We start from the raw sequence: 27,563 nt of genomic DNA, 5'->3' as shown, positions 1-27,563 counted from the left end.
TGATTGGAAAAGGCTCACTTGTATAACTGTTTCTCATTCCAGGGTTTCAAGGGCATCAAAGGACACACAGGTCTCCCAGGAATGAAAGTACGAGGCTGAGTTTCATAGCCTTGTTATTATTTCTATTTGAAATGTGTAGAGCATAGATGAATAAAAAATGAGTAATATTCATTGATCATGTCTTTAAAGCTGATGCCTGTATGTTCAAATACTTTCTCTTAATGAGCAAAGACAACTACAAAAGTAACATTGCATTTTCACATTGCTCTGTGTGTCTAAATTGCTCTACATGCTAAATTTTATCTCAGTCTGTGGTGTAAGTTTGGAACAAGACAATTTGCTATCTCAAACAATGAGGAAAGTTTTTGGAAACAATCATTATCTTTTGAAATCCATTTGGCACTTCCAATGATGCAGAAATTACACATAACAGTCTGTATTTTTACATATCTCTTTATCTTTTAATCTACATCACCCACTCTTCATTGGTATCTATAGGGAGACAGAGGACCTCAGGGACCTGCTGGAGCAGCGGGAAGGTCTGGTCTAGAGGTAAGCTGTCTTCTGTTAGATATATTACCACTGAACCTTTAAATGTGCTATAGATTTCCTTACAAATGCTCTATAGATTTCAGATAATGAAAGAATGCTTTGAAAATAGGCTTCTGGACCCTTAGACCAGTAACATACTTCGTTTAAGTAAGCAAGCACAGATGCAAATGCTTGGCTAACGTATTGCAAGAGCGTGATCCCAATGTACATACCTAATGTGTGTTGTCTATTTACTGTGGCAGTAACAAACCTCAATACTCAATGGTGAGATAGAGTTGGCTCTTTTTTTCTGCCAAGCCATTTCACTGTTCTATACACTTAGTGGAGATAAAGAGACATACTTATGTTTATAATATCTAATATGTCCAGAAATATTCTCTATAAATAGATGCTCTTCTAGTAGGAAGACAGTTAACACTTAGTCTATAATATAATATTACATGGTTTCCCTTGCGACAATGGAAACTCATACTTGCATTGTGTTTTACATTGCGATCTGACACACGTCTTGATAAGTAAAAAACATTTACGTACATTTCAGGGCGATCCTGGTCCTCCTGGACCACAAGGACCACCTGGAGCTCCAGGACATGTGGTAAGTATTTAAAAAAAATCTTGGGTAACACTTTATTTTAGGGACTCTCAACTAGTTGCTTATTAGCATGCATATTACTAGAATATTAGCCATTTATTAGTACTAATTAAGCACATATTAAGGCCTTATTCTTCATGACCTTATTCTACATCCCTAATCCTACCCAATACCTAAACTTAACAACTACCTTACTAACTATTAATAAGCAGCAAATTAGGAATGTATTGAGGGAAAAGTTGTAGTTAATAGTGAATAAGTGTTCCCTATTCTAAAGTGTTACCAAATCGTATAATCTCCACTTTTCTTTAAGTTGTACATATGCAGTACCATTCAACAGTTTGATCAATTTTCATTTTGGTTATGTTTTTGAAAGAAGTCTCTTATGCATACCAAGTCTGCATTAATTTGATCAAGAGAACAGTAATATTGTGAAATATTATTACAATTTAAAATAGCTGTTTTTTATTTGAATATATTTTAAAAAGTAGTGTATTTCTGTGATGGCAAAGCTGAATTTTCAGCAGTCATTATTCCTGTCTTCAGTGTCACATGACCCTTCAGAAATCATTCTAATATGCTGATTTGGTGCTCAAGAAACAATTATTGCTATTATTAATGTCGGAAAAAAACTGTTGTTATTTCAGGATTTTTTAATGAATAGAAAGAGTAGAAAAACAAATAAAATGATTTATTTGAAATAGAAATATTCTGTAGCATTGTAAATGTCTTTACTTCACTTTTGATCAATTTAATGCATCCTTGCTGAATAAAACTATTAATTTCTTTAAAACGAGAAATTTTACTGACCTCAAATTTTTGAATGGTAGTGTACAGATAACCCCATTGAGAATATGATAAATTAACACTTCCACTGGAAATTTTTAGGGTGCTGCCGGATCTTCAGGGACACCGGGACCAATTGGGCCACCTGGAGTGGTGAGCAAAAGTCTTCTAAAATGCATAATATTTCAGAGATGTTTTTAATTGTTTGAATGCTTTACTGTATCTTCTTGTTCTTTACCAGGGCATTAAGGGAGACAAAGGTGAGGCAGGAGAGAGAGGACAGTCTGGATTACCTGGCCCACCAGGGCTCCCAGGACATCCAGGGTTGATGGTCAGTACCTAAAGTTGGTTTACCATAATATTTATATAAATAAATATTTATAGTGTCTAATTACAGTATACTTTTAAACCTTTTTCTGTCTCTGTTTTTATTTTCTGTAGGGTGAACCAGGAAGTGATGGAGCAGCAGGTAAAGATGTAAGTATCTCCTTTGATAGGCTCCTGTATACAACTTTTATGCACAATATGCAACTTCAAAATCTGTCTGATTAATTCCAAAGAACCTGTCTCCACTTTGGTCTGAAAAAAAAGTGTTTATTTGATCATTGGACATTTTTACACTGCTAAATTACTTTTATTTTTCGACATGCACAGATGAAAATTTATAATCAGTTACAGTGAACTGTTTTTAAATTAGGTGTTTACACGGCACAGACTTCTGAATAACAAAGATAACTTCCAGCTGTCATATTTGGAATTTTGGCGTAATTTGATTATTAAAATCCAGTTAAAGCAATTATATTGAAACATTCATAATCAAAATAAGACTGGTTGATATAGCAATGTTTTTGTACATAGACCCAATGATTATTACTGCAAAACTTCTACTATTTGTCCCAGTTTCACTCCTGTAATTATTTGTAACCGCAGGGATCCCCAGGCCTGCCAGGAGAATCTGGTACACAGGGACAGAAGGTAAGATGCATTGTTTTCACATCTCTGTTATAATGTCTTTGCACCATTGAACGCTGACATCTTTTCACATGCATTTGGATGCGTCTTATTCAGGCATAAGAGAGAGTTTTCCCCTCCCATCGATGCTTGCTCAACACATACCGTTAGTTTTTGTGCTTACATTTGTTCAATGAAGTTGTCAGGTGGCTCCATCTGCAATCACAAGAGCATGTTGTCTAACCTCACTTTGCCTTCACTCTTTAGTTTTTTCCTCCCTCATCTGCCACAGTAGCCTGTTTGAACACCACTCTCAGCTTACATAGTGACACCATTATGCTCCATAATAAAGCCATTGAGGAGCCTCTATCTGTCACTGTGACAGGACAGCATTGTCAGGCTTTTGAAGTTTAGGCGTGAATGAGATGAGAGCAGTGCTTTTCCCTCGACCCATTAGCAGAAGCCCTTAAATCTGTAAACAAGTGACTTGCTCTATATAGACTGCTACATGTACAACATTAGTGCTGGGAATGCTACTAGAAACTGTAAAGTATTAAAGCTATCCTACCTAACAATCCGTTAGTAAAAAGTAGCTAGCTACATTGAAGATAATTAGGGGGCAGTGTCTTTTTATAAATATGCAACTATTAGCATTAATTAGCATTTGAATGAATAAAATTAGACAACACTGTAATGTTATAAGTAAACTGAAAACATAACAATAAACTGCATTAACTAAATATATCCACAAAAAAGTAAATATGAAATGCAGAGTTAAAGAAACCAATATTTGTTTGTTTTAGGCCATTTTGTAAAATAGCCATGAATTTTAGTGGAAAAAAACGTGCTCAGCTGCAGTGTAGAACTGTGAAATGAAGCTTTTTTTTAAGTATCTTGCTTAATTTAAATTCAAACATAAAATATTGATATTAGATGGAACAAATGAATGTAATAAATGTTGCCTTTACAACAAAAAATGTTTATAGGTATGTACTAAAGTTATGAAAAGTTAAATGTTATAGAAATATTTCATTTAAAAAAGAAACAATTAAGTTATTAAAAAAACAAAACTACTAAAACTTAAATAAAACCTAAATTGAAAAATGAAGATATAAATATAAAAATAAAAAACCAAATTCAAAATATTAGTAAATACAATAATAGCATAGTAACAATGCTAAAATAGTGCTCAGCTATACTTCAATACAGTGTGATTTGGTAAATTATTAAAACATTAAATTAAATAAAAACGTTGAATATCCAGAGGTGTTTCTGCAGAATTGATGTGTTATTCTTTACTGGCCACTTCATAAATCCATACAAAATTCCCATTAAACTGGGGCTAACAACAGTAAAATAAATTTATTATTGCACCGTATTTATACTGTAAGTTGAAATTAGTTTACATGGGTAATATGGACCTTTTTAAGGAAACAACGGCATTTTTTCATTAAATGTGAATAAAAATGAAGCTGCAAGGGAACATAACCTTACAATTGCAAGATACATTGTAAGATATATTGTTCATTGTAATTGTAAGATACAGAACCTTGGCATACAATACAATACATTGTATGAACAGAATCATGGCATATACAATACATTGTATTGTCATATCCATATTTTCTCCACAAAATGTGGATTTTTTCCCCCCAATGTTTTCATAGCAAAGACAGGCTACAATACAAGCCATTAAAGCTATCCCTCACCCGTCTGCAGTCTACCCTGACTAAGCGGCATTGATTAATCAATAGCTAATTTAAAAAAATAGTTATAAAAACATACATAACTAGCAGAGGGCTTTTCAGGAAGTATAAAGTCACAATTGAATGCAAGCCAGAATTAAATTATAAGCAACAACTTTAGCATTCATACATGTCACCCTTATCATTAAGTAGATGGGATGGACCTTGAAGATTTTATTTTGTGGACTGTATAGTGCTGAGCATGAGTTTCTATATAAAGCCTATTATGTGGTGCTATTACAGGGATCACTGAGTAGCCATGGTCATTGTCCTAGAATCACCTGTGTAGTAAATCACAGCTGCTCCTTTGATCCTATCCAGGGCGAAGCAGGAGTTGCAGGGCAAAGGGGACCCCAGGGAGAGCGCGGACGTCCCGGCCCACCAGGAGGAGGCTTTGGTTTTGGCTCCAAAGGACCAGAAGGGATCATAGGACCAGTCGGACCCCGTGGTGAGAGGGGAAGCAATGGTTCACCTGGACCAGCTGGTGCCCCCGGACCACAAGGAATCCCAGGGAATGATGTGAGGCTTTTTCACTGGTGGTACACAGCCTGTCTGAAAGAGTTTATTAACTGACAGAAACAGTTAATGCCGCCTTTAGCATCATATTGAACAGTATCTACTTTAAAAATCAATGTTTGTTTTTTTATTTTCCTTATCCACCATATTTTTAACATTAGAGTGGACATTTATAAATAAATTAGTTATTTTTAGTGGATGATGGATAAGAAATCTTGTTTTGCAGAATAGTAGATATATATGAGTATTTAAACTTCACATTGTATCTATTTTTTCAGGCTGTTGTAAACTATGATGACTTAAGGTCCTTCATCAGGCAGCAGGTCATAAAGATCTTTGACGGTGAGAGAGACATATCTGGACGCATTAAAACTTTATTTCTAAATGTTTATTTCACAGAGAAAGAGTTTTAAGATGATTTAATTAATTCCCCAACCCCCTACAAAACTTCACATCAATCTTTAAGGCCCTTTAGTATCTTTTAAAGCAATAATCTGAGTTAAATACAAGTTAAAATACACGTTAAAATCAGTTTGTAAAAGAAAATAAAAATGTTGACAATTTTGCACTTATAATTGAAGTCTATGGGGCAAGTATACAATTTTAATAATCATTAGTTATTTAGGTAGGTTTTAAGTTAATTTGTTCCTGCAGAGCGTATGGGATACTACATGTCCCGAATGCAGATGCCTGTGGAGATGGTTGCATCCCCTGGTCGACCAGGACCCCCAGGGAAAGATGGAAATCCAGGCATGCCAGGTCCCCCAGGGATACCGGGCCGCCCCGGGCAGATTGGCCGCGAAGGAAGACAAGGGCCCATGGGTCCACACGGTAAGAGGAACTAATGTGCCAATGTTTCCTACAGCAGTCTGATGTTCCATTTGCCCAGTCTTCCACATGGATGCTTTCATATGTGTCCCCAGGTGCCCCTGGTGTAAAGGGAGAGAAAGGAGATAAGGGTGTAGGAGAGATGGGAGACAGTGGCCCTCCGGGTGCTCCAGGTCTGACTCCAAGTTTTCAAACCCAGTTTTAAAATGGAAGTCATTTTGCCAACTTTGTGGTATTTATTCTATTGTAATTTCCTTCCGTTCCTCTCAGGTGTTCCTGGTCCTCCTGGTTACGGTAAGATGGGACCACCAGGTCCTTCTGGTCAGCAGGGCATCCCCGGTATTCCTGGACCTCCGGGACCATCTGGAACGAAGGGAAAGGATGGTCGTTGTCACCCGTCAGACTGTATGAGTATGCCTGTGGAGTACAATCCCAAGGGCCCACCTCCCAAAGGTCCCATGTACTAGAAAGTGGTTTAAGAGAAGTAAAAGTTGGAGGATGGTACCCATCGATTGACATTCTCACAGTTACCTACCTGTACCTGCTAAGGCTTCTGAGAAGATCCATGGAGAACCAAAGGATTAATGTAATTTCCTTTTCACATGATGCAATGCCAAAACACTGGTTCACCACCAATGGGGACATTTATAAGTTATCGTCTGCTGATGAACCAGTGAAGAAAGGTTAAGCATTAACTTACACCACTACAATTTGGTGCAACATCCCAAACTTGAGTGCCTTAACCCATAAATACTTGCCCATAATGCCACTTACATCCTTTCTGAGTTTGTATTTTACAATTATAGACTTCTAGATCCCTGGACATATAAGGTGTTGACAGTCATTATTGGTGCCCAGATTTATTCAGCATTCAACATTTTTCATTTCTTTACCAGCCCCCATAAAAGATATTGTTTTCCATCTGACACTTCAGACCAGTCTTCAAGGTCCTTTATTAAATATTAAAGCAATATTCTGAGTTAAATACAAGTTAAAACCATCCATGGCATGCTTTTGATTCATACAGGAATTATTTTGACTCATACCTCATTTTTTAATGGTACATTTTTTTTCAAAATGAGGTATGAACCAAAATGATTTTCTGCCGATAATGCCACAGATGCTGTTGCTAGGGCTTGTATTTAATCTGGAATGTTTCTTTAATAATATCTTTGTGAGGGGGTTGTTTTGGCAGCTGCTAATTTTGCTATTTAACTGCTTTAGCAAAGACAATGTGGCATAAATATCCATCTGTTTCCAGTTAATAATTCCTTCCACTGTGTGAGCCGTTTAATATGAAATAGTTTGAGGTTATCATTAGGCATAAATAAAGTCACCTTATTAATTATTTTAATTATTCGAAATGAACATCCCCAAGGGCTTGTGTTGTACATATTCATATTTATATGTAATGGCTTTTTGTACCTATTTTGACAAAAAAAATGACATCAGCATGGCAGCCCTTTTTATGGTCGTCTCAGATATTTTGGAATAATTTTATAAGCTCTAAACAAATGGATGTTTTGTAAAGGTAGGTTTTATATGCAATTTTGGGTTAGAAAGCAATTGTGTGATGTATCACGGGATGGAAAGAGATTTTATTTTTATAAGAATATTTCAGTGACACCTAACTCTCGATGAGCTCTGTGATGACATCTCCTCCTCCACCTCTCGGGACTCTTAAACTTGAATTTCCTTTCATATACTGTACAAATTGCAGCTGAACCATCATGTGCTTCTAGAACACTTTAATCTCAAATATGCTTTGCTAGTCATCCTAAACATCCGAACCCAACCTTTACAGTTCAGTCATCTCTAAAGCAAACAGCATCTCACCGATTCTGTGCTGCGTCAGCCAGTCTGATGCTTTTACACTCTGCAATTTATCATCTCGCTGTCGCGCCCTCGGTCGGTGTGTGTATGTGTGTGTGTGTGTGAGTAAAGAAAGAGAGAAAGACTGTATCTACAGTATATTGGGAGGATAGCTGAAAAGTTTTTTTAGCAGAGCCATTCACAGTTCTCAAATTAGGCAGTTTTCATGCTGAACTTTACGAGCATGTCAATTTCAGATCGGCCTTTCAACCTCTTTTTATCCAAGCTTTAAAAAAATCTCCCCCATCATCATGCATCTCATCATAGCGCTATTTGTAAGTAAAGTCATTTGTGTGCAAATTTTTTACTTTGAAGAAACTTAAGAGAAGCAATAAAAGTTTTGAAAGCATAGTTCTCTATGGACTCATTCACTTGTCAGTCCCTAAACAACATATCTATATATCTATCTTCATTTTGTAACAATAGCAGCAGTTTTGTATTCACAAAGGATGACTGAAATGTCTTGAAATTGAGCCCAAGGGTACAGAGTTTCCAGTTAAATTTTCAACACTTTGTAAATAACAGCATATATGATGGTGAGGGCGGTGGTTTGGAAATAGAAATAAGATTGCTTATACTGAAAAGGGGCGACAATGTTGTTACATAGTGATCAGAATATGAATCAGCAGTGTAATGTGAGAAACATGAGTTGTGTCACAAATGGTGTACTATGCATTATGTCTTCTACCATCTGGTGCAGGAGTTTCAAACTTGGATCTAGGCAACCAAATAATATTTTAAACTTAGCTTTTAAATTTTAGGATGGGGTCCCTCACACAAAGATGATCCTATCCTGAGATTGAAAACCCTCTGGTCTAGTGTGTTAATTTTATACTTAGCCTACTTTAAGTTTATTTTGGCATCCAGCAACACAGTCTGATAGACCTTCCCATTCCTCATCTCAGTTCATCAGTTAAATAATAACTATACATTATTCAAGCATTTGAACTTATAATAATATATATATATATACTGTATATATATATATATATATATATATATATATATTACTGTGACTGAGAATTCCAATCAGAACTGAGAATTCCCCAGACCTGTGAAATAAAAAACAATGTATCGATTGTATCCCTAAACAAAGGTTGGAGACAGTTAAAAGGTTGTTGTTTTTTTGCTTAGAAAAAAAAAAGTACCGCCAATCAAGGCATTATTATTAGATAGTATTCATGTATATTTAATTCTTGCTATTTTATCACGGACAGGACATCGGAATGAATACATTTTATTAAAACGAAAAAGAAGTTTGAGGTCCAGAGGAGAGAAAATAAGTTCTTCAAAAGTTAAAATGTTCCTCTCAGATGTTCACGATACAGAAGAACATTGAGTTTTACAAAACGGTCCTCTTTATTGATTGGGGTAAATCTGAACAATCAGGCAAGAAAACTTGAGTGTTTACAGACGAACCAAAAAAGAACAATAAATAGTCTGTTAATGAAGATAATCAGTTAATTTCTAAGTACATAACACACAGTATGTTCAAAGTGGCATACAGGTTTGTATTTCACCAGAAAGTCTGAGCACTGTTTGGAATTTGATCCTGAATGCTGATTAAATTCATTAACTCTGGATCTGTTTTATATTCTAAGCCCACCCTGTCCATACAAAATTAATACACATTTACAAAGATTTACAGCATGGAATCGAGGATAAAGTTAATGGGAGCACGTTGCCATCTCACCTAGAAGAGCAGATCAAAGGCATTGCTTCAAGGTGGAGACAGGCACAATACAAACAGGGACATAATGTACACATGAGGTATCAGCTCGAGCAAGGGAAGATGTTCACTGAAGCACAAGGTAAATGAATCTATTAATAAAGTAGCTTTGAATACTTTTTATTGGTTTAATTATAGGGGAATTTCCTGGCATGTAAAAATCTCATCATCATCCTTTATCTTTTAGGAGGGTGGATCAGATGCATAAAACAAATGATAGTTTTATGAAAAAACAAAACAAAAACAGCACCTTTGTTTTGAATGTCATTCTCACAGTTCTTCTAGTCCAGGACGCATGATGATGATGTCATCAGTGAGGTCACTCACTGGCAATGTTCTCACATTTCTTTGTACTGTGAGGTTGGACAGAGCAGCAGCGGCTGACATTGCCAACTTAACACTTCTTTTCCGTAGATGTCAAATCATTTATAAACAATCCTAATACATACAAAAGTTCACAATATCAAGCAGCAGCTGTTCCCTCCTCCCTCACAATGTGTCCATTGAAGAGAAGGTCTGTGTGCCCCTCTTTCCATGCTTCTCCCCCTTTCTTTTTTTTCTGACTCTTTCTTTCTCTCCCAGATGTTCTTATGCCCCAGTAGAGGGCTTGATTTAAGTGGATGGGCCCTTTACTGTTCCCGCCTCTTGTAATCTGGGAGAAGTGTAGACGGATGCTGCCAAACATGCAGCTGCTTCACAAAATCCAGGAAGACCGGGAGGACCAGCTTTTCCAGGACGGCCTGGCCCACCCGCTGCACCCTGGGGTCCTCGCTCGCCTGGCCTACCGTCACGTGCAACACCATCAAGACCTGGAGGACCTGTGAGAAAACAGGATGGGCCACTGAGTAAACCAATTTGCTTTAGGACAACTAGGATTATACAGGTGGACTTTGAATTTACCTGGCAATCCAGGTGGTCCCGGTTGGCCAGGATGTGGTCGTCCAAGATCTCCTCTCTCTCCCTTTGCACCCCTTTTCCCTGCAAAATAGAAACATGGGGATGATGTTTACAGTAATGAGGCTGACTTACAGTATTTTCTCAAGAGCAAGATCTATATTTAGAATGTTTTTTAACCTTTAAGGCCAGTGTTTCCTATCTGGCCTGGGCCCCCGATCATGCCAGGAATGCCACGGCCGCCTGGCAGTCCATGAGGACCCTGAGGTCCTGGAGATCCAGGTGATCCTGGAGGACCTGGAGGTCCCATCACACCTGCTCCACCCAGCACAGCTCTTTTAGCGCTCACTGCTACTGCTGCTAACTTCTCTGTCAGAAGAATGCAAGTTCAATATAAAATGATTAAGTTCAGATACAGTAAATGGTCATTCATGCAGAACATGCTTTGTGTCTAAAAACACAGGGTGGTGGAATAAAAAAAAAAAAAAAAAGCCTAGAGCTGCAGTTAAGATAAGGATGAAATTCTTTTAAAATGAATGCTGTGTTTTAGAACATGTAAAGATTCTGCAAAGTTGTTTTTTTAAACTGTGTTAGAATACCTTGTGCAATACTGAAAAAGATGTGAGTGCAGCAGTCTAACATGTCCATTTATCACAAACTTAAATAGAAAAACTATGGAAAAGCAGCTCAGTGAAATCTAAAAACTTGAGACGCAGGGCAGTGGAATTTAAAAACCGCAAGGTCTAGAGACTGCAGAGGACTGGGGGAAAAGGACTTGAGATACTTTTCTTAAAAGTTTTACTTATTTTAACTTGAGTGGCATGTCTTTATAATGAGATGACATAAGAGCAAAGGTCAAGCATTCATCTGGCATGTGTTTACATAGAAAAACAACAGAAAAGCAGTACAATGGAATGGAAAAACGTTTTATGTGTGAAGCTCCACATGCGCAAGAAGCTGCAAAGGAGCGAGGCTAAAAGCACAGCGGTCAAACATATCCATCTATTGCAAGTTTAAATATCAAAACAATGTGAGTTCTTTTAACTTGAGCTCTATGTTTTTAGAATGCTGTGTTGAGGGCCATTCACACATAAAATGTAAGATGAGGGCAGTGAAATGGGGGAAAGGGAAGGTCCTCGAAACATGTTTTTTAAAAGTTGAAAATGCTGCAAAAGACACGAGCCCAACAGTCAAATATGTCTGTCTAGCCTGTTTACATAGTAAAACAATGGGAAAGTAGAAGAGTGGAATGGAAAACCATATTCTGTGTGAACAGCCCCTTATGAGCAATACTGCAAAAGAGGCTTAACATGATCGCAGAGGTCAAACACATTCATTTAGCTCATGTTTACATAGAACAGCAGTGAAAGAGCAGCACAGTGGAATACAAAAATGTGTGATGGAGGTGGTAACCCAGAAAAAAATGCCTGCAAATAATGTTGAACCTTAGCTTAGCACACAGTCACATCTCACTGGGTGTCCTGCAACATTGGATAAATATCATTAAGATAACAATCCAGAGGTGGATATTCATCTGTTGACCAGTTCTCAAGGTGTCACAGTGACCAAATCTCCACATCTAATCTATTTTTCAATGGGGAATGAGAGACGTATGCTTCCCCACGGTTCAGGTGAGTGTGTGGGTATGTATAAGTGAAGTTCTTTTTGCAATCTCATGCTGAAAGGCTGAGGGATTACATTGTGAAATGGTGGGAGCCAACAGAGGTTATCATGGGCTGGTTCAGTTCATCGCTCTCTTGCTAAATAGAAGGCCAGAGAGCAGAGACCGACAATCCCAGAGAAAACAGAACTCTGTGCAAGTCAATTTTGAACAGCAGATAAATAGCTGCAGACTACACAGTCCGCAGTGTTTGGCAGAAAAGCTGTCCCTGAGGAGTGATGATGCACGTTATTACATTTCAGTGGATGAAAAGTATTGTGTAGATTTAGCTCAATAGATTACAGCTGCCCTCTTCCTGACACACTGATTGCAGCCAATTTAGATCGCAGCCATTTACAGAAAGAACAATGATTGTTACGCACCTTGAAGCATCTTCAGGACCACGTCAATGATGTGTTGATCTGTAGCATCACGACCCTGAAAACAAAATCATAAGAATGAGGAAAACACACTTCGTCAATTTGCACCCAAAATATTTACATTTTGTCATCATTTATTCTCATTCCAAACCTGTTTGACTTTCTTTCTTGTGTAGAACACAAAATGCGTTATTTAGAAAAGTGTCCAAGCTCCTCTTTTCCATGTGTGACCACAGACCACAAAACCAGTCATAAGGGTCACTTTTTTATTGATATTTAAACGTCATCTGTAAGCTGAATAAATAATATTTCCATTGATGTATGGTTTGTTAGGATATGACAATATTTGGCCGAGATGCACCTATTTGAAAATTTGGAATCTGAGGGTGCAAAAAAAAAAGAAATTTACAAGTCAATTTAATTTTCATGTAACATGATCTTTACTTAATATCCTAATGATTTTTGGCATAAAAGAAAAAAACTATAATTTTGACATACAATGTAATGTTGGCTATTGCTACAAATATACCTGAGTAACTTATGACTGGTTGTGTGGTCCCAAGGTCACATATAATGAAAGTGAATAGTGACCAAACCTGGTCATTATTTTAAAAAAGAGCAGGTCGGGAAGCTAAACATCTCCATTTGGATTTGGGACAACATGATGTAGAGTAAATTATTTCATTTTCTGGTGAACTATGCCTTTAAAAGTGTGAAAGAGAAGGTGTCTGAATCAATCTTCCTCACCACTAAGAGTTCTTATTATTTTCTGCAAGTGTTTCTCTATTGTGCTGAGCACTTCATGCTACTGCAACCTGTCTGGCTGGTGCAACACTTTGGCTTTGTTGTATTTTATGCAAAAATGTTGTTCTCTGATAAACGGAATTGTTTGTTGGGGGATGTAGGTTGGGAATTCCGTGATGGAAATGGTTATTGGGGATTGTTGATGCTATTCAACACTCACAGTTGGTCCTTGTATTCCTGGCATCCCTGGAACTCCTCTTTCTCCATGCAGGCCACGTGAACCAGGTAAGCCTGCAGGACCCTGGTCTCCTGGTTTACCGGGATCTCCGGTAGGGCCGTTGTGCCCTTGATCGCCGGTCACACCTTGCTGTTGATAGAGGAGGCAGTAATTAAGGAAATAAAGAAACTGGTATGTTCACTATTGGTTGTTTTATAGGAAGATAATGAAGATGAAACAAGAATTATTTTAAAGGTGAAATATGTAATTTCTTTACCACTAGTGGTACAAAATGGAATAGCAAAAATAATGGAAATATAAGCGATACTTGACATTTTTTATCAGTTTTGCAAAAAATATATACTGTATATATACTACATAACATAAAAAGGTCACCATTTATTTTAAGGTCAGATTCTCGCTATTAACAAACCATTATCTACTTTTGCCTTAATAATTCATTTTATAATTCAAAGGTTGTTGTTTACGTAAATTTAGGTAATGGATAGGATTAGTGATGTAGAATATAGTCATGCAGAATATGTGCTTTATTAGTACTAATAAACAGCCAATATATTAATAATAGGCATGCTATAAGCAACTTTTAAACAGCGAGAATTGGTCCCTATACTAAAGTGTTACCATGAACAATTATTAATAATTAACTAAATTACTTTTGCACATTTTATAATCTACATGTTGTATTTATTGTATGTCTTATGGTAATTTAAATCATTAGTCTGGTAGCACAAAGCTTGTTGCATGTCAAATTTTTGGCCAGAGGAATAATAAGTTTGAGCAAACTCATACTGATGATTGTTTCCAAACAGGTTCCCTGAGCATGCCCCATAAACCAGTGTTATATTAGCATTATTTGTATGCCATTTCTATACTTAATAAAGTTCAATTTAATGTTAATTTAATAAAAATTTGTAATGACTATATTTATTAATATTTTAAATAAGCTTTTTTCAGCTTTTTTTTTCTTTTTAGCTTACAGTACATATTAGTAATTGTATGTGCTCTTGTCATTTTTATTAGTTTAATATTTCTAGAATTTAGATTTCATATATATTTGTTTTGGTTTTAGTTTTAATTTTAGTAATTTGACTTATTTTATTTCAGTTAGACAACTTATTTTATTTTATTTCAGTTTGTTTTTAGTTTAGTTAGTTTCATATTTTCATTTTAGTTTTTTAGTTTAAGTTTAAGTTTTCATGTAATATTTATATTTTATGTGATTTCAGCTTTATTTCAGTTAACAAGCATGATTTTTAATCATTTACATGTAACTTTAGTTAACAATAACAACAGTGCTGTAAACATGCCATGTTCATCGTCATTTGTAGAAAAAAAGTAGTCCTGCCCTTATCCCACACCATTGTTTGGGGCAAGAGTTAACATGTCAGAGGGCTTGTTTAAATGTGCTCATAAAACTGGGACGGCATAAAGTATTTTAAAATAAAAATATGACACCTTTGTCATGTCCTTCACCATTGTAAAACAAACTACAAAAGCTGGATCTAACTAAATTATATATTTCACCTAGCATCATCTGTGTTCTTCACACTGTGCTTACCTGTCCCTTAGGTCCAGGTTCCCCAAATTGTCCCTGTTAGATGGAGAGACGCAATTTTAAGATGAACAGAAGTCCTCTGGAACCAATCTATTAAAGAAATGTATCCGACTACAGCCTTATTTACCTTCTCTCCTTTCTCCCCAGCCAATCCCTCTACACCAGGATCACCCTGTGAAAGAAGTAGGTGAGATCCATCAATGTCACCTTCAGTCGTTATCTTTTATGATGTGTGGACTGTGATGTATGGTTTCTATTTCACTCCATAAATACGTGTATGTATTTATCTGAGGGTATACTCACAACGTCTCCCTTTGATCCCACTTTGCCTTGGAATCCCTGTAAGGAGATGCAATTGTACATCAGATATCTCTCAGTGTCAGCCCTAATGGGTGAGGCGAAGGGAATTTATTGTTGGGGATATCTTATTTTACCATAAACTCTCTGAGCACATTAAATCAACTGGCTTTTACTGCCAATATTCAATTTATTAAACGGCAAGGATATTGTAGATTAAAGGACAACAAACATGAAAGTGTCCATAAGAGGATATTTCATTCTGAATTGAGAGGTATTATTTGGAAACATGGACATGAATTATCAAAGTGCATAGATGTCCTCTAGTGAAAAGAGTCAAATCACGAGTGAAGACTGCCTCCATGTGGCCAAACCTCATCACTCTATCGGTTTTATTAACAGGAAGACTGTGTTTTAATCACTGTGTTTATATGGTTACAAACCTTGTCACCCTTAGTTCCAGTTAGACCTTGAGCACCTGGGACACCCATGGGTCCCCTCTCTCCCTTACTGCCCTGCAGGTATAACAGAGAAGACAAGGGTAACACTTTACAATAAGGTGTCATTTGTTAGCATTAGTTAATGTATTAACTAACATGAACAATGAACAATGCATTTATTACGCTATTTATTAATTTTTGTTAATGTTAGTTAATGCAAATACAGTTGTTCATTGTTTATTCATGTTAGTTCACAGTGCATTAACTAATGTTAACAAACACAACTTGTGATTTTAATAATGCATTAGTAAATGCTGAAATTAACATCAACTAAGATTAATAAATGCTGTAGAAGTATTGTTCAGTCTTAGTTCTTGTTCACTAATGTTGTTAACTAATGTTAACTAATGAACATTATTGTAAAGTGTTACCAAGGCAAGTAAAGGTTTGAAATGAAATTTGTTTGTAGTTTTTGTTTAAATTTATTTGAACAATTACCCAATATTTCCTGGGGTATTTACCCAATATCTGACTTCTGGTTATTGCAGAAAAATAATCATATATAATTGTCTGAAAAATTAATAAAGAAACTTACAGGCAAGCCAACAATACCAGGAGGCCCAACTGGTCCTCTTTCGCCCCTGTCACCCTATTGGACAAGAAGTGAAAATTTAAGAAAAGAGCATTTCCTTCAATGCTAATGAAATGATTTGTCAATTAGGATGGCCACTGACCTTTGGTCCTGGGACTCCCTCCATGCCAGCTTCACCTGGAGGACCAGGCTCTCCCTGAAAGTATAGGAAACATAATGAGAAGCCAGAAAAAGTTTTGGGATTATGTGTAAAACTGACCTTGAATGATGTAACATACTTGAGGTCCTGGTGAACCTTGCATTCCCATCAAGCCTCGGGGTCCTGTCTCACCCTAAACTCAAAAGTACAAATAAATTGTTGAAAGGGCAGAATGAAGCACAAATGGAACAGACATCCAAAAAGTATGGTTCCACAAAAACCATTTAGACATTCATAAAATAACTGCATGATCTCACCTTAACTCCAATTTCACCCTTGGCTCCAGGCATACCAGGCAAACCCTAAAAAATACGAAGAATTGCTTGAAGAATGAATGTAGTGACCCCTGCAGACCTCCTTCGTGTCTGTCCTCTGTGCTTATATCAGAACAAGGCTGCAATAACTCATCCTGCTACCGAGGGTGCCTGTATTATGGCTTGCGCAGGTACGTTGTGATGTTTTGTATCATAGCATGCTCCATTACCCCAAGTCACCAGGAGAGTCATGTTTGATGATGATGAATAGTTAATAGGGGGAGCAATTTCAAGGTGGTTTAGGCTCCAAAATAGTCAGGGCAAGAATGTCACACTGGGACTTTAGGCAGAAAATACAGTAAAACTTTTACTTTTTTATCTTTAATCACCCTCGATTAACAAAGGGAAGACAATGGACAGATGCGAGGAAGATGGGAAAGGGTTCCTTGCACATCTAATGCTGTTAATTACTGTGTATGATATGGAAAGGATAATGAAATTCTATGAAGTTCTACTTACAGCATCTCCCTGAAGACCAGAGGCTCCAGGTCTTCCATTTTGTCCTGTAGCTCCCTAAAAAAAAGTACAGTGCAGTATTCATAAATTATTTATATATATATTTTTATTTATTTTTTCTTTAGTAATTGGGTGTGTAATAAGCAGGATCATGAACAGTTAACCAGTCATTGACATTGATAAAATGAAGCCCTTCGGGATGAAAGAAGACTGGTTCACTCTGTCTAAATGTGCATTATACTTTACATATGTCACGTGTCTTCTTGAATAATGATGGCTGCTGTGGGAATTGATTTAAGAGCTGAAAAAGAGCCATCCATACCTTTATTCCTGGGATGCCAGGAGTACCATCTTTTCCATCAATTCCTGGAAGACCCTGACAAAGAACATTAATCACAAGATTAAGAGCATAAATTTAGGAGACGTATTTTAAATTGCATTTAAATTAGCTAGCTTTTTACTTACGTTCTCTCCCTTCTTTCCGACCACTCCCTGAGGCCCTCGTACTCCACGCTCTCCCTACAAGAACAACAGTAAAAGTTTGATAAATTAACATGTAGAAGGACCAATTAATGGCAGGATGAATAGATGTGAATAATATTACTAATACTTACTATGTCGCCTTTGTCACCAGGCTCTCCAGGTGGTCCTTGGGGTCCCTCTTCACCCTGCAATGCACCGTAAGATTATAATTTTTACTTTTTTCTTTTTTTGTCTGTTATGAAAAGGAAATGTATTCAAACAAGTCTTGCAGACTTACAGGGCGTCCAGGGATGCCTATTGGTCCTGAAATTCCTTTATAACCACGTGGTCCCTGTCACAGAGGTTATGAATCACTTTTAAGTTTTTACAGATTGTAAAACAAAGTTATAATAATTCAGTCAGTGGAGATTTGCTGTCCTATAAATGCAATTGAAGTTGTGTATTGTTTGTTTTCGTTCCACATGCAAATCAACCCGTACGCACAAATCTGTGGGGAAGCTCAAATAAGCTATATGCACTTATATTTAACCGCCTGGCAATATGATAGTCTCATCTCACACACAAAGACTGTGTAATAAAATTAGCCACAGATTTAATGGACCAAAACCGCCCAGCCTCAGTTATAGATATCCTAAATGTGTATTATTTATAGTCATGTCTTCAAACCTGAGACAGATCGACTATTCCCCTGTGATACCTAATTATTATTATGTACTAACATTTTGAATTAGCTTTTATTTTTATATTTTCAGTCTTCGTTTTAATTTGAAGTTTTAATAATTTTGTGCTTTTTAATATTTCTGTTCAGCTTTTTTATTAATTTACTAATTCAGCTTAAACTTACTTTATTTCAGTTATATTTCTAATTAGGTTTTTTTTTTACTGTAAGTTTTCCATTTAACATTTATATTTTATTTTATTTTATTACAGCTTATTAAAAACAAATAACAAAAAAAACATAGTTTTAGTTTCAGTTAACAGTAATAAAACTGAAGCTGTCACCTGCTCTTTATCCCTTTATATATCTCCTCAGACCAGTCAAAATCACATTTAATGTATCCATAAAGAGATAACGAGTAACATTTTAAGGGAACTATGACTCACCGTCTCGCCTTTGGGCCCCACCATTCCTGGATACCCTCTCAGACCCTGTGGACCCTAAAGTTATTGTGGTAGAGAGAAGCAGATATTTTATTCCACAGTTGCTCTCCTATAGGACCTTCATAAAATGTACTGCTACAGTTACTTGCCATGATGTAACAGCAACAGAGGCTTAAATTATAAAATATCTAAAGTCACAGAAATAAATACATTACTGGAGGGCCTGGTATTCCTTGTTCACCGGAGATGCCGACCTCACCCTTTACACCCTAAGGATGAGAATACAAGGATGAAACAGATACTTCCATTCTGAAGAAAAAAATGTCTACTTTTATTATTGGGATGTTATGCGGTTTGTCATTTTGCCATTTTTTTGCTAATGTTATTTTTAATATATATGACAATTTTGGTTATGCACTTAAGATATGCGAGTTCTGAATTTGATAGTCAATCTTAAAGTCAGCACTTCCCAAAGACTTACAATTTGAGCTTGGACAGTCGTGCTTTGCATTATGGGTAAATCTGCTCTGTCCCTGTAGTCCATTCTAATGTCCTTGTGGGGCTCATTAAGTCTGATTAATTCACAGCGCAGTAGCTTCTCGGTACCTGCCGGCCCCCCTTTTCCTTTCATCTGGGTCAATATGTTCTGTCTGTGACTCAGACTCAGATTAGAGGCAGTTATATGCCTTGAGGGGCTTCATTAACACATAATCCTGCTCTGCTGATGGACGCTGTGTTAGGGGAGAGATGCTGGGGCACCTCAAAGCATGACCTGGATGCTTAATAATAAACATTGTTTACTTAACCTTACCAACCAATCAGTATGTTTGTTGTTCTCTGCATGTCACACACTATGATATGAGATTAATGAAGTGAATAAAGTTGTAAGGGGATGCATTTCATGTCATTTTATCATTCAGACAGGTGCTCACAGTGCACACACCATTGGTTACTTGAACAGAACAATCGCAATTATTAGTATGAAGCCAAGCCAACAAAATAACAAAAAGTTCAAATAAAAAAAATATATATTTACATATTATTATTATTATTATTATTATTGTTGTTGTTGTTGTTGTTATTAATACTACTACTACTACTACTTCTAATAATACTAATATTTACAATAAGGTTCCATTAGTTAACATCAGTTAATGTATTGACTAAAAATAACCAACAATGAGCATTACATTTGTTACAGTATTTCTTAATCTTTGTTAATGTTATTTAATAAAACTATAAATTTTCATTGTTTGTTCATGCTAGCTCAAGTTCATAAGCAATATGACATTGCATTAGGATTAATGCATTAGAAGTGTATTGTTAGTTCATGTTAGTGTAGTTAAGCAATATTATAAAATGGAATATTATTGTAAAGTGTTATTGTTATTATTATTATTATTATTATTATTACAAGCATCATCATAAAGAAAAACATACCACTTTTCCAATGCTTCCTGGATCTCCCAATACCCCAGCGCGACCTTTATGTCCCTGTGTGGAAAATAATTTAATGATCAGTCATTCAATTCTGCCATTTTGAAAAATGTTTTACAAATGCTGATTGGTCAATTCATCATTTCATGTACACAACTATGATGCAAAACATTGTGCAGACTTGCTTGAGTAACATTTTAATCTTTGAAATTTGCCTTTGAAATGCCCTTTAACCATAGGCTTGAGTTGTATTAATTCACAACAAAGAAATTTGAGAAAAATATAAAATGTTAACTTACTGACCTTCACTCCCTGTAGGCCCTGAGGACCTTTTGGCCCAGGTGGACAGTTGATTGGACACTAGAACACACATCAGCAACATCAGATTAAAAAAGTGCAACATTCCAGATCACGTAGGCTAAACAATCACTGTCAGATCTGTTTAGCTGAGTGAAAAATTCCTTGGATTTTATTTTTTATTTTTTTTCAGACCACCAGCCCTCTAATTTCAGTAAATGGATGATAAGGATTGATCCAGACAGAACAGGGCTCCAGCTGGGCGCTACAGGCCGGAGGAGAAGCAGTCAACCAGTCTGCCACGTGATCCCCCAGTGCTGAGCAGACTCCTGGCAGGCTGGCTGCAGATCACAGGCCTGGGACCCGCTCTGCTTCTTGACCCAGAGAGTTGCTAATGGGCAGAAGCCTTTGATGGCACCCATTTAATGAAGCTCATTAGGAAAATCTATGAACACTGAGATCAATAAGATCAGTAAGGTCTAACAGGACAAACTCTGAGAGAAACCAAATACAGAGAAGGTCTGGTTCTGAGAGGACAAATATTTGTTTTTTACTAAATAAATAAGAAGAAGGATTTAAGGAATAAATATGAGCAGTTTGAACGATAAGTAATGAACAGCATAGGACTGATTAAAAAATAAATCAACTTTACAACCACATTCTCAACAAAAGTTTATATATATATATATATATATATATATATATATATATATATATATATATATATAATATTTTCAAACTTAATCCAAGCTTATTATACTGTGTATTGTGTTTTATACTTTATATATAAAAATGTTTAAGAATTTTTCTCTCCTTTTTTCCAGGGAAAAAAATATATAAATATTAAATATTAAAATATATAGAAATATTATCATCCCAAGTAAATGCATTGTATTAGTTTAAGGATTTTTATTGTCATCTTAACATATCTTATCATAAGTAAATGTATCTTATTTTAAGGATGTTTATATGTTTTTACTGGAAAAAAGTAAAAAGATTTGAGGAATTTCAAGGATTTTTTAAATATCTTTTTACTGGGGAAAAAACAAGTGAAAAAGACTAAATTAAAATGCATTAAGACGTTATTTTCAATAGTTTTATTTGGTAGTCCTACAGTTTGCAAATTTGTATGATGCTGCTGTTTGATAATTATTAAGCATGAAATCAAATGTTATAATTCTTTTTCAAGCTGGCTGATGTGGTTTAAGGCTTTAATGTTTTTTTTTCTTTTCTTTTCTTTTCTTTTCTTTTCTTTTCTTTTCTTTTCTTTTCGGGACCAGAAATATACTTTGGAATGCAGCTGTGGCACATCATGGTTTGGGAGAGAAACTATCACTTTACCTGGAAGTCAGCGCTGCCTTCCTCTACACCCAAAAACTTTCCTGGTGGACCCTGAAAATTACGGGGGAAAAAATGAGATAAGGTACACTGAGAAAGATGATATAAATGCAGGTGGCTGGGAATATGTTTGGAGAGTTTATTATGAAGTAATACGGTTCTGAAGCAGATCCCAAATGGTTGCCTTCAAATTAAATTAAATAAAGTGGAAAATGAAATAAAACGTACACCCAGAACTGCAGTAGTTCTGAGATGAGATGTCATTTTACACTGTTCTGACGCTGATTTATTATCAGCCCTAAAGCTTTATACAGATGATTGGATTTTGCGGTTTGACTACATTTCAAAGCTAAGTAAATGAAACATTCTGTGACTTACTGGCTTTCCTGGAGGTCCGGGTAGTCCTGGAGCTCCAGGACTTCCCATGTCCCCCTATGGGATGAGAGATTTGAGTGCAAGTAGGCATCAGTTCAGTGATCCTTTTAATTACATTGGTTTGCTGAGTGATTTTTCTTTTTTTTTTTTACAATTAAAACTATTTAAATTACAGTCTTAGCTAGTAACAAAGGTTAAGTATGAGCAGCATTTTTAACCATGAAAGATTTGTATACTGTCATGTTATTATGAAGATGAATTCGAGTGAGACCTACCTTTGGCCCAGTAGACCCAATTTGTCCAGGAAGCCCGATGGGGCCTGCTGCTCCCTGTAATGAGATAATGAAGAGTGAAATTAGATACTTGTTTATTAATCTCATACTCTAATAAGGGTATGCTGTCATATCTAAGAACAGACAAAACCTCAGTGGGCTAATATCCCATAAAGGATTCAAAAGGTTTTGTAAGGCTTGCTCTGCAGAAGCCCTTAGTACATGCAAACAGATAAAGTGCACCAATCATTCTCACTGAAACGGCATGGGAGAGAGAGAAAAATCTAATTGGTTTTATATAACCAACCATCAGTGCGTGGGCCCTAAATAAAACAAGTAAAATAGGAAGGAAAGGCAATGGAAGCAAATTAAGAAAGTAAAATAGATTATAAACTGGGTTACTTACAGGAAGTCCAGACAATCCAGGTCCCTGAAGGTAAACAGAAAAAATGATTAGCAACAGATCTTGAATGTAGTCCATTAATACTGGAATACAGTGCATTGCATCTGTAGAAATACTCAAACACCAAAAATTGGGAATTTGACTATTTTTGTACTACAACATCACCTGTTGAACAGCAGGAGTAACTGCAAGTGGTGGTCTTACACCATTATTTTTTGTTCAACAAATTCATTTTCATTTTCTTTTATACTTACAGGTCGCCCTGGTGGTCCACCAGGCCCTGGCTGACCCTGTGTAGATCAATAAAACATAATGCAAAATTAGATGCGTTCCATTCTTTATACACTTTTAGAATAACAATGACTGAAAAGATTATGTTATTCATAATATTCTCAATAAGCAGATATGATATTCATGTTATTCATAATATTGTTTTCAGTCGTTGTCCTCTATTATCATCTGTCAAACATTAACTGATATGTTATGCATGTTTGTTGGTCAAATAATGATCCACATGAATATACATTGTGTGCACTCTGCATCCATAAAGAAAATAAAATATTATTTCCTGACCTTTGGTCCAGGATTACCACGAGGGCCCCTCTCACCCTTTGCCCCAATCAAACCCTGGAGACAGAGAAAAACAAGCCTTCTGAATAATACTCAGGCAGTAATTATTTATATGGAATCATTCACTGGGACATGTTAACACCTCTAAGGTGATGGGAAGGGTTAAGCAGGTCATTTATAAGCAGAACATTTACAGTAATATGCGAAGATCCATGTGCATATTATCATGCAGTAACAAAACATTTAAAAAAATAAATAGATAGTTCCCCAGATTCACAATCAAATGGGGGGGGGGGGGGGGGGGGGGGGGTGGCATTCCAGATCAGATTAACTAGAAAATCCAATTAGGAATGTTTGCTTCCTAGCATGTGACTGAGAAAGTCTAGGACTACCATATCCTTTCTCAGTCTCATGCCAGCACTTCAGAGAGGAGGTGTGAATAACCTTCACCAGAACATGATTTCAAATGCCATTGTTCATTATAAAACAAATGCAATTATTCAAAATGAGATTTAGCTCCAGTTTTGCTTTGTTTTTAATTATATGAGAACTTGAGATAGGATGCTGAAATGTACATTATTATTCACCTCCAAAATGACAAACATTGAAAATAAATAATTTGTTCGCCCTAACTAAATTATGACTGATCTATAACCTTATGAAAGTCCATAATAGCAAGTCCTTAATTGTAGGTGTCACTTACATCAATGCCATCCTCCCCTGGAGATCCATCAGTACCAGGCTCACCTGGATCTCCCTTTTGACCCTGTAAAGTGGTTCACATGACAAACACTCTCAGTTATTTGAGTATGACTTTTGAATGGTAGTGTAAATATATAATTATCAGCTGGCGTTACTACTTACTGCTGGTCCAGGAGGTCCAGGAGGACCCTTTTCACCCTGTAAATCAGAGAAAAAACATGAGCAAAGAGAACTGGGAGAGAGCAGACAGTGCCAATATAAAGTATGGAGACAAATCACTAACAGCAAAATTTAAAATAAAATAAAATAAAATAAAATTAAATTAAATTAAATTAAATTAAATTAAATTAAATTAAATTAAATTAAATTAAATTAAATTAAATTAAATTAAATTAGTCCAGTGGCTTCTATTGATTGGCTGACAAAATACACTAATAAAAATGCATTAAAGTACAGTACATTATATCATGAACTTGCTAAATATAACTTAACCTCAAATTCTCGTGGCCTCTGCTAAATGTAGCATGTTAGCATAGGTCTATATGCTATTAAAATGTCGAAGAAATATGTAAAAATAAAATATATATATATATTTTAAAAAAGATACGTATAACTCCACCAGCAAACAAGCTTCTTCTCCACCCTGACCTCTTATAAGGTCAGATTTACAATATTTTGAGTTTGTGTCAGAATTCTATATACAATAACCACTATAAGAATGTGTTGATGAATATATGTATGCATTTATCACTATTAATGACTATAAAATCTGAATATCCTGAAATAATAGAGCTTATAAAGGAACGTGGGGGATCCTGTTTCTGTTTTTGATATGCAATGGATCAGTCAGGCCTGTTTTTCCTGCTGAGTGTCTTTATACTGAATCCAGCCTAGGCCACAACTGTATCAAATAACCAACAGCACTCTCTCAGTATGGGGAAGAGGCAACCTCTAACAGAACCTTATTGTCTGATTATTTTTATTTCTTGCGCCCTCTGTTGGCAAGATTTTGGTAGTGCAGATGAATACAGGGCTCATGAAACAAGGTGCACAATGCCCGTCTTTGTACCAGCTCGACCTGTGGTGCAGCCAGGCGGCTCCAATACTCACATCAATGCCGTCGGCACCGGGAGTTCCAGCGGAGCCAGAGGGACCAGGGGGGCCCTGCGGTCCGGGTGGACCGGTCTAAAATAAAACACATTAAAACACTTTCAGTTTAATCCTTACTAAAGGCTGTTTACTGATATGCGCTGACAGATGCTTCTAAACAGCATTCTATATTTAACTTCCACATAACTAGCCAAATGTATGCAATTTATTCTAAAATGTTATGTTAAGAATTCATTCATGTTGTCATATTATTAATTCATATTCATATGGTATTTGGCTGAATTTCTGGTAATTTACAAAAATAGGTGAATTCCTTTAGCATCTAACTGTGGATAATAAACAAACAAATACAGCCTATATTGTTGATAATGCTTGTTGTGACCTCAGACTAGTATTATTTTACTATTATCTATAATATTATAATAGTAGGCTATTTATTAATATTTTGATATATTAGCTTTTTAATTTGTTTTTTTAGTTTAGTTTAATTTGTTTTAAAAAAGTTTTTTTAGTTAGTCTTAGGTTTTCGTTTTAGTTAGTCTTAGTTGCTTAGGCCACATTTCATTTATTTTTGTTTAAGTTTTTAAGTGAAGGTTTTATTTAATTTCAGCTTTATTTCAATTACTCAAAAAGACTTTTATTAGTTTTAGTTAACGATAACAACACTGCTTCAGACATGTTTACGTGCTCAAATTTGATAGGCAGAACAAGGTTTATGATGAAAAATAAATTAAAAGCAGAGGCTGTGGTAATAATCAGGGTATCCAGGGTGGGAAAAGAGAGGCTGGGAATGTTTACACAGATCCTCCCCCATTCAGCATTAAAGATGCATCTGTTTTTCAATGCATTACTTGATAAGGTGGTCGACTCAAAATGAATGCACATTCATTTAATCCATTGCATTTTATGCATATGAACCGCATGCGGTGGTCCTTCTAAATCTGACAAGTATGTGTTATTCTGCTGAGAACAGTTTCAGGTTCTCTCTGTTTGAATAGCAGCTTCTGGCAGCAGTGTATTTTCAATGGCCTCTTTGTAGTCTCTCCTTTTCTACCTTCTCCTCTCTCTGTTTATCTGCCTCATGTTCACTTTCAGCTTCATAATTTATTCAGCATATTTCCATTTATTCATTTCGTTTACTGATCTGAATTGTTTAAGTTTTCAAAATCAAAAAGATAACCCTGACTGAAGATAGTCTCTTGCTAAATAGTAGGCCTCTTGTTTCTGCATGTTGTAGACATCAATATTGTCAACTTGGGTAAACTTTCAGAAGATCAAAAAACTCAAAAGTCTTGCAACTTTGAGGATCAAAAGTCTCCAATATACAGGTAATCTACCAAACTAATGAACTAATTACATGAATTTCATCAAAATTAACTGACAATCCAGTCCAATCCAGAGTGAATCACATCTCAATCCATAAAATGTTTTCCAATGCATGGTCTCAAGATCATCCAGCACCAAGAAAAAGTAGATAACCACAGCCAAACTCACCACTTGCGATAAGGCCAAGCAGAGCACCTGCAACAGGACCAAGCTTCTGAAGATGATCAAGAATCTATCCATGGTGAAGAATCGCTATTCAAAAACCAATCGTCCTAGCGGTTCCTCCAAACCTTGCCACCCTCTCTCCTGGCTTATCAGCCCAGGATGCTGGATCCAGGGAAAAGAAAGGTGTGTGTATGTGAGTGTGCGCTCAGCCCAGGACAGGGAAGAAAAACACAGTGGCAGGGACCGGAGGGGAGGAATGAGAGAGGTGTAACCCAGCCCTACAGCCAGCCCCTGAGAACTCAGGGAGCTCAGAGAACCCAACAAACTGAGGACCGGACAGACCTGAGAAGCCATCACACACGCTGGAGGCGGAGACTTCTGATGATTGTCCACAACTGGACACAGCTGCATTTGCGTGTTTCTCACACCCCCATTACTGAATACCTCAATTGATTGTTGAATATGTACGCTGGACATCCAGTCGTTGACTTAGTGTACGGTCTGTGGAGCTTCTGGACACTGGAATGTTTGTTTTTGAGGCTATATAAACAGATACTCAGATCTGCATTAGGAAGTTTAGACATGCAGCCACAAAATGTACAACACAAGCAACTTTTCCTATAGACATTTTCACATCTGCTGAA

General features: G+C 36.3%; 2 protein-coding genes across 3 annotated transcripts in view; one reads left to right on the top strand and one right to left on the bottom strand.

Annotated features, from left to right (window-relative positions):
- Positions 1–8,192, top strand: part of LOC306847626 (uncharacterized protein) — a 79,057-nt gene extending 70,865 nt beyond the window's left edge. For both annotated transcript variants that reach the window (XM_079381674.1, XM_079381673.1), the window contains 12 exons: positions 43–87; positions 499–552; positions 1,094–1,147; positions 2,033–2,083; positions 2,172–2,261; positions 2,372–2,407; positions 2,861–2,905; positions 4,948–5,145; positions 5,421–5,484; positions 5,797–5,973; positions 6,066–6,143; positions 6,241–8,192. In XM_079381674.1, the coding sequence (XP_079237800.1) occupies positions 43–87; positions 499–552; positions 1,094–1,147; positions 2,033–2,083; positions 2,172–2,261; positions 2,372–2,407; positions 2,861–2,905; positions 4,948–5,145; positions 5,421–5,484; positions 5,797–5,973; positions 6,066–6,143; positions 6,241–6,437 (1,089 nt within the window). In that variant the 3' untranslated portion in view covers positions 6,438–8,192. The remainder of the gene's footprint in view (positions 1–42; positions 88–498; positions 553–1,093; positions 1,148–2,032; positions 2,084–2,171; positions 2,262–2,371; positions 2,408–2,860; positions 2,906–4,947; positions 5,146–5,420; positions 5,485–5,796; positions 5,974–6,065; positions 6,144–6,240) is intronic.
- An 817-nt stretch (positions 8,193–9,009) lies between these two features.
- On the bottom strand, positions 9,010–27,229 carry LOC306846788 (uncharacterized protein). The gene is made up of 32 exons (XM_079380400.1): positions 26,923–27,229; positions 25,429–25,503; positions 24,481–24,516; positions 24,320–24,382; positions 23,620–23,673; positions 23,301–23,336; positions 23,050–23,073; positions 22,647–22,700; positions 22,375–22,428; positions 22,000–22,050; positions 20,665–20,721; positions 20,365–20,418; positions 19,140–19,193; positions 18,928–18,981; positions 18,101–18,154; positions 17,955–18,008; positions 17,806–17,859; positions 17,663–17,716; positions 17,344–17,397; positions 16,828–16,872; positions 16,650–16,703; positions 16,514–16,567; positions 16,375–16,428; positions 15,783–15,854; positions 15,346–15,381; positions 15,170–15,214; positions 15,046–15,078; positions 13,470–13,616; positions 12,509–12,563; positions 10,646–10,834; positions 10,472–10,549; positions 9,010–10,389 (listed from the first exon to the last, which is right to left on the bottom strand). Exons 1-32 carry the CDS (start codon positions 26,992–26,994, stop codon positions 10,184–10,186), a joined length of 2,076 nt encoding a protein of 691 aa, XP_079236526.1. The 5' UTR covers positions 26,995–27,229; the 3' UTR covers positions 9,010–10,183.
- Between the last annotated feature and the right edge of the window lie 334 nt (positions 27,230–27,563).

The sequence above is a fragment of the Barbus barbus genome, assembly GCF_936440315.1.
Source record: "Barbus barbus genome assembly, chromosome: 27".
In the NCBI taxonomy this organism is placed as follows: domain Eukaryota; kingdom Metazoa; phylum Chordata; class Actinopteri; order Cypriniformes; family Cyprinidae; genus Barbus; species Barbus barbus.
Note: the sequence above shows the minus strand (reverse complement) of the source record. Positions and strands in the feature narration are given on the sequence as shown.

Coding starts and splice junctions, on each gene's coding strand:
- LOC306846788 (XM_079380400.1), bottom strand. CDS start 26,994: ATGGATAGATTCTTGATCATCTTCAGAAGCTTGGTCCTGTTGCAGGTG. Junction 22,701..23,049: donor CTGGATTGTCTGGACTTCCT/GTAAGTAACCCA, acceptor ATCTCATTACAG/GGAGCAGCAGGCCCCATCGG. Junction 17,398..17,662: donor CTGGCATCCCAGGAATAAAG/GTATGGATGGCT, acceptor ACTTTTTTTTAG/GGAGCTACAGGACAAAATGG.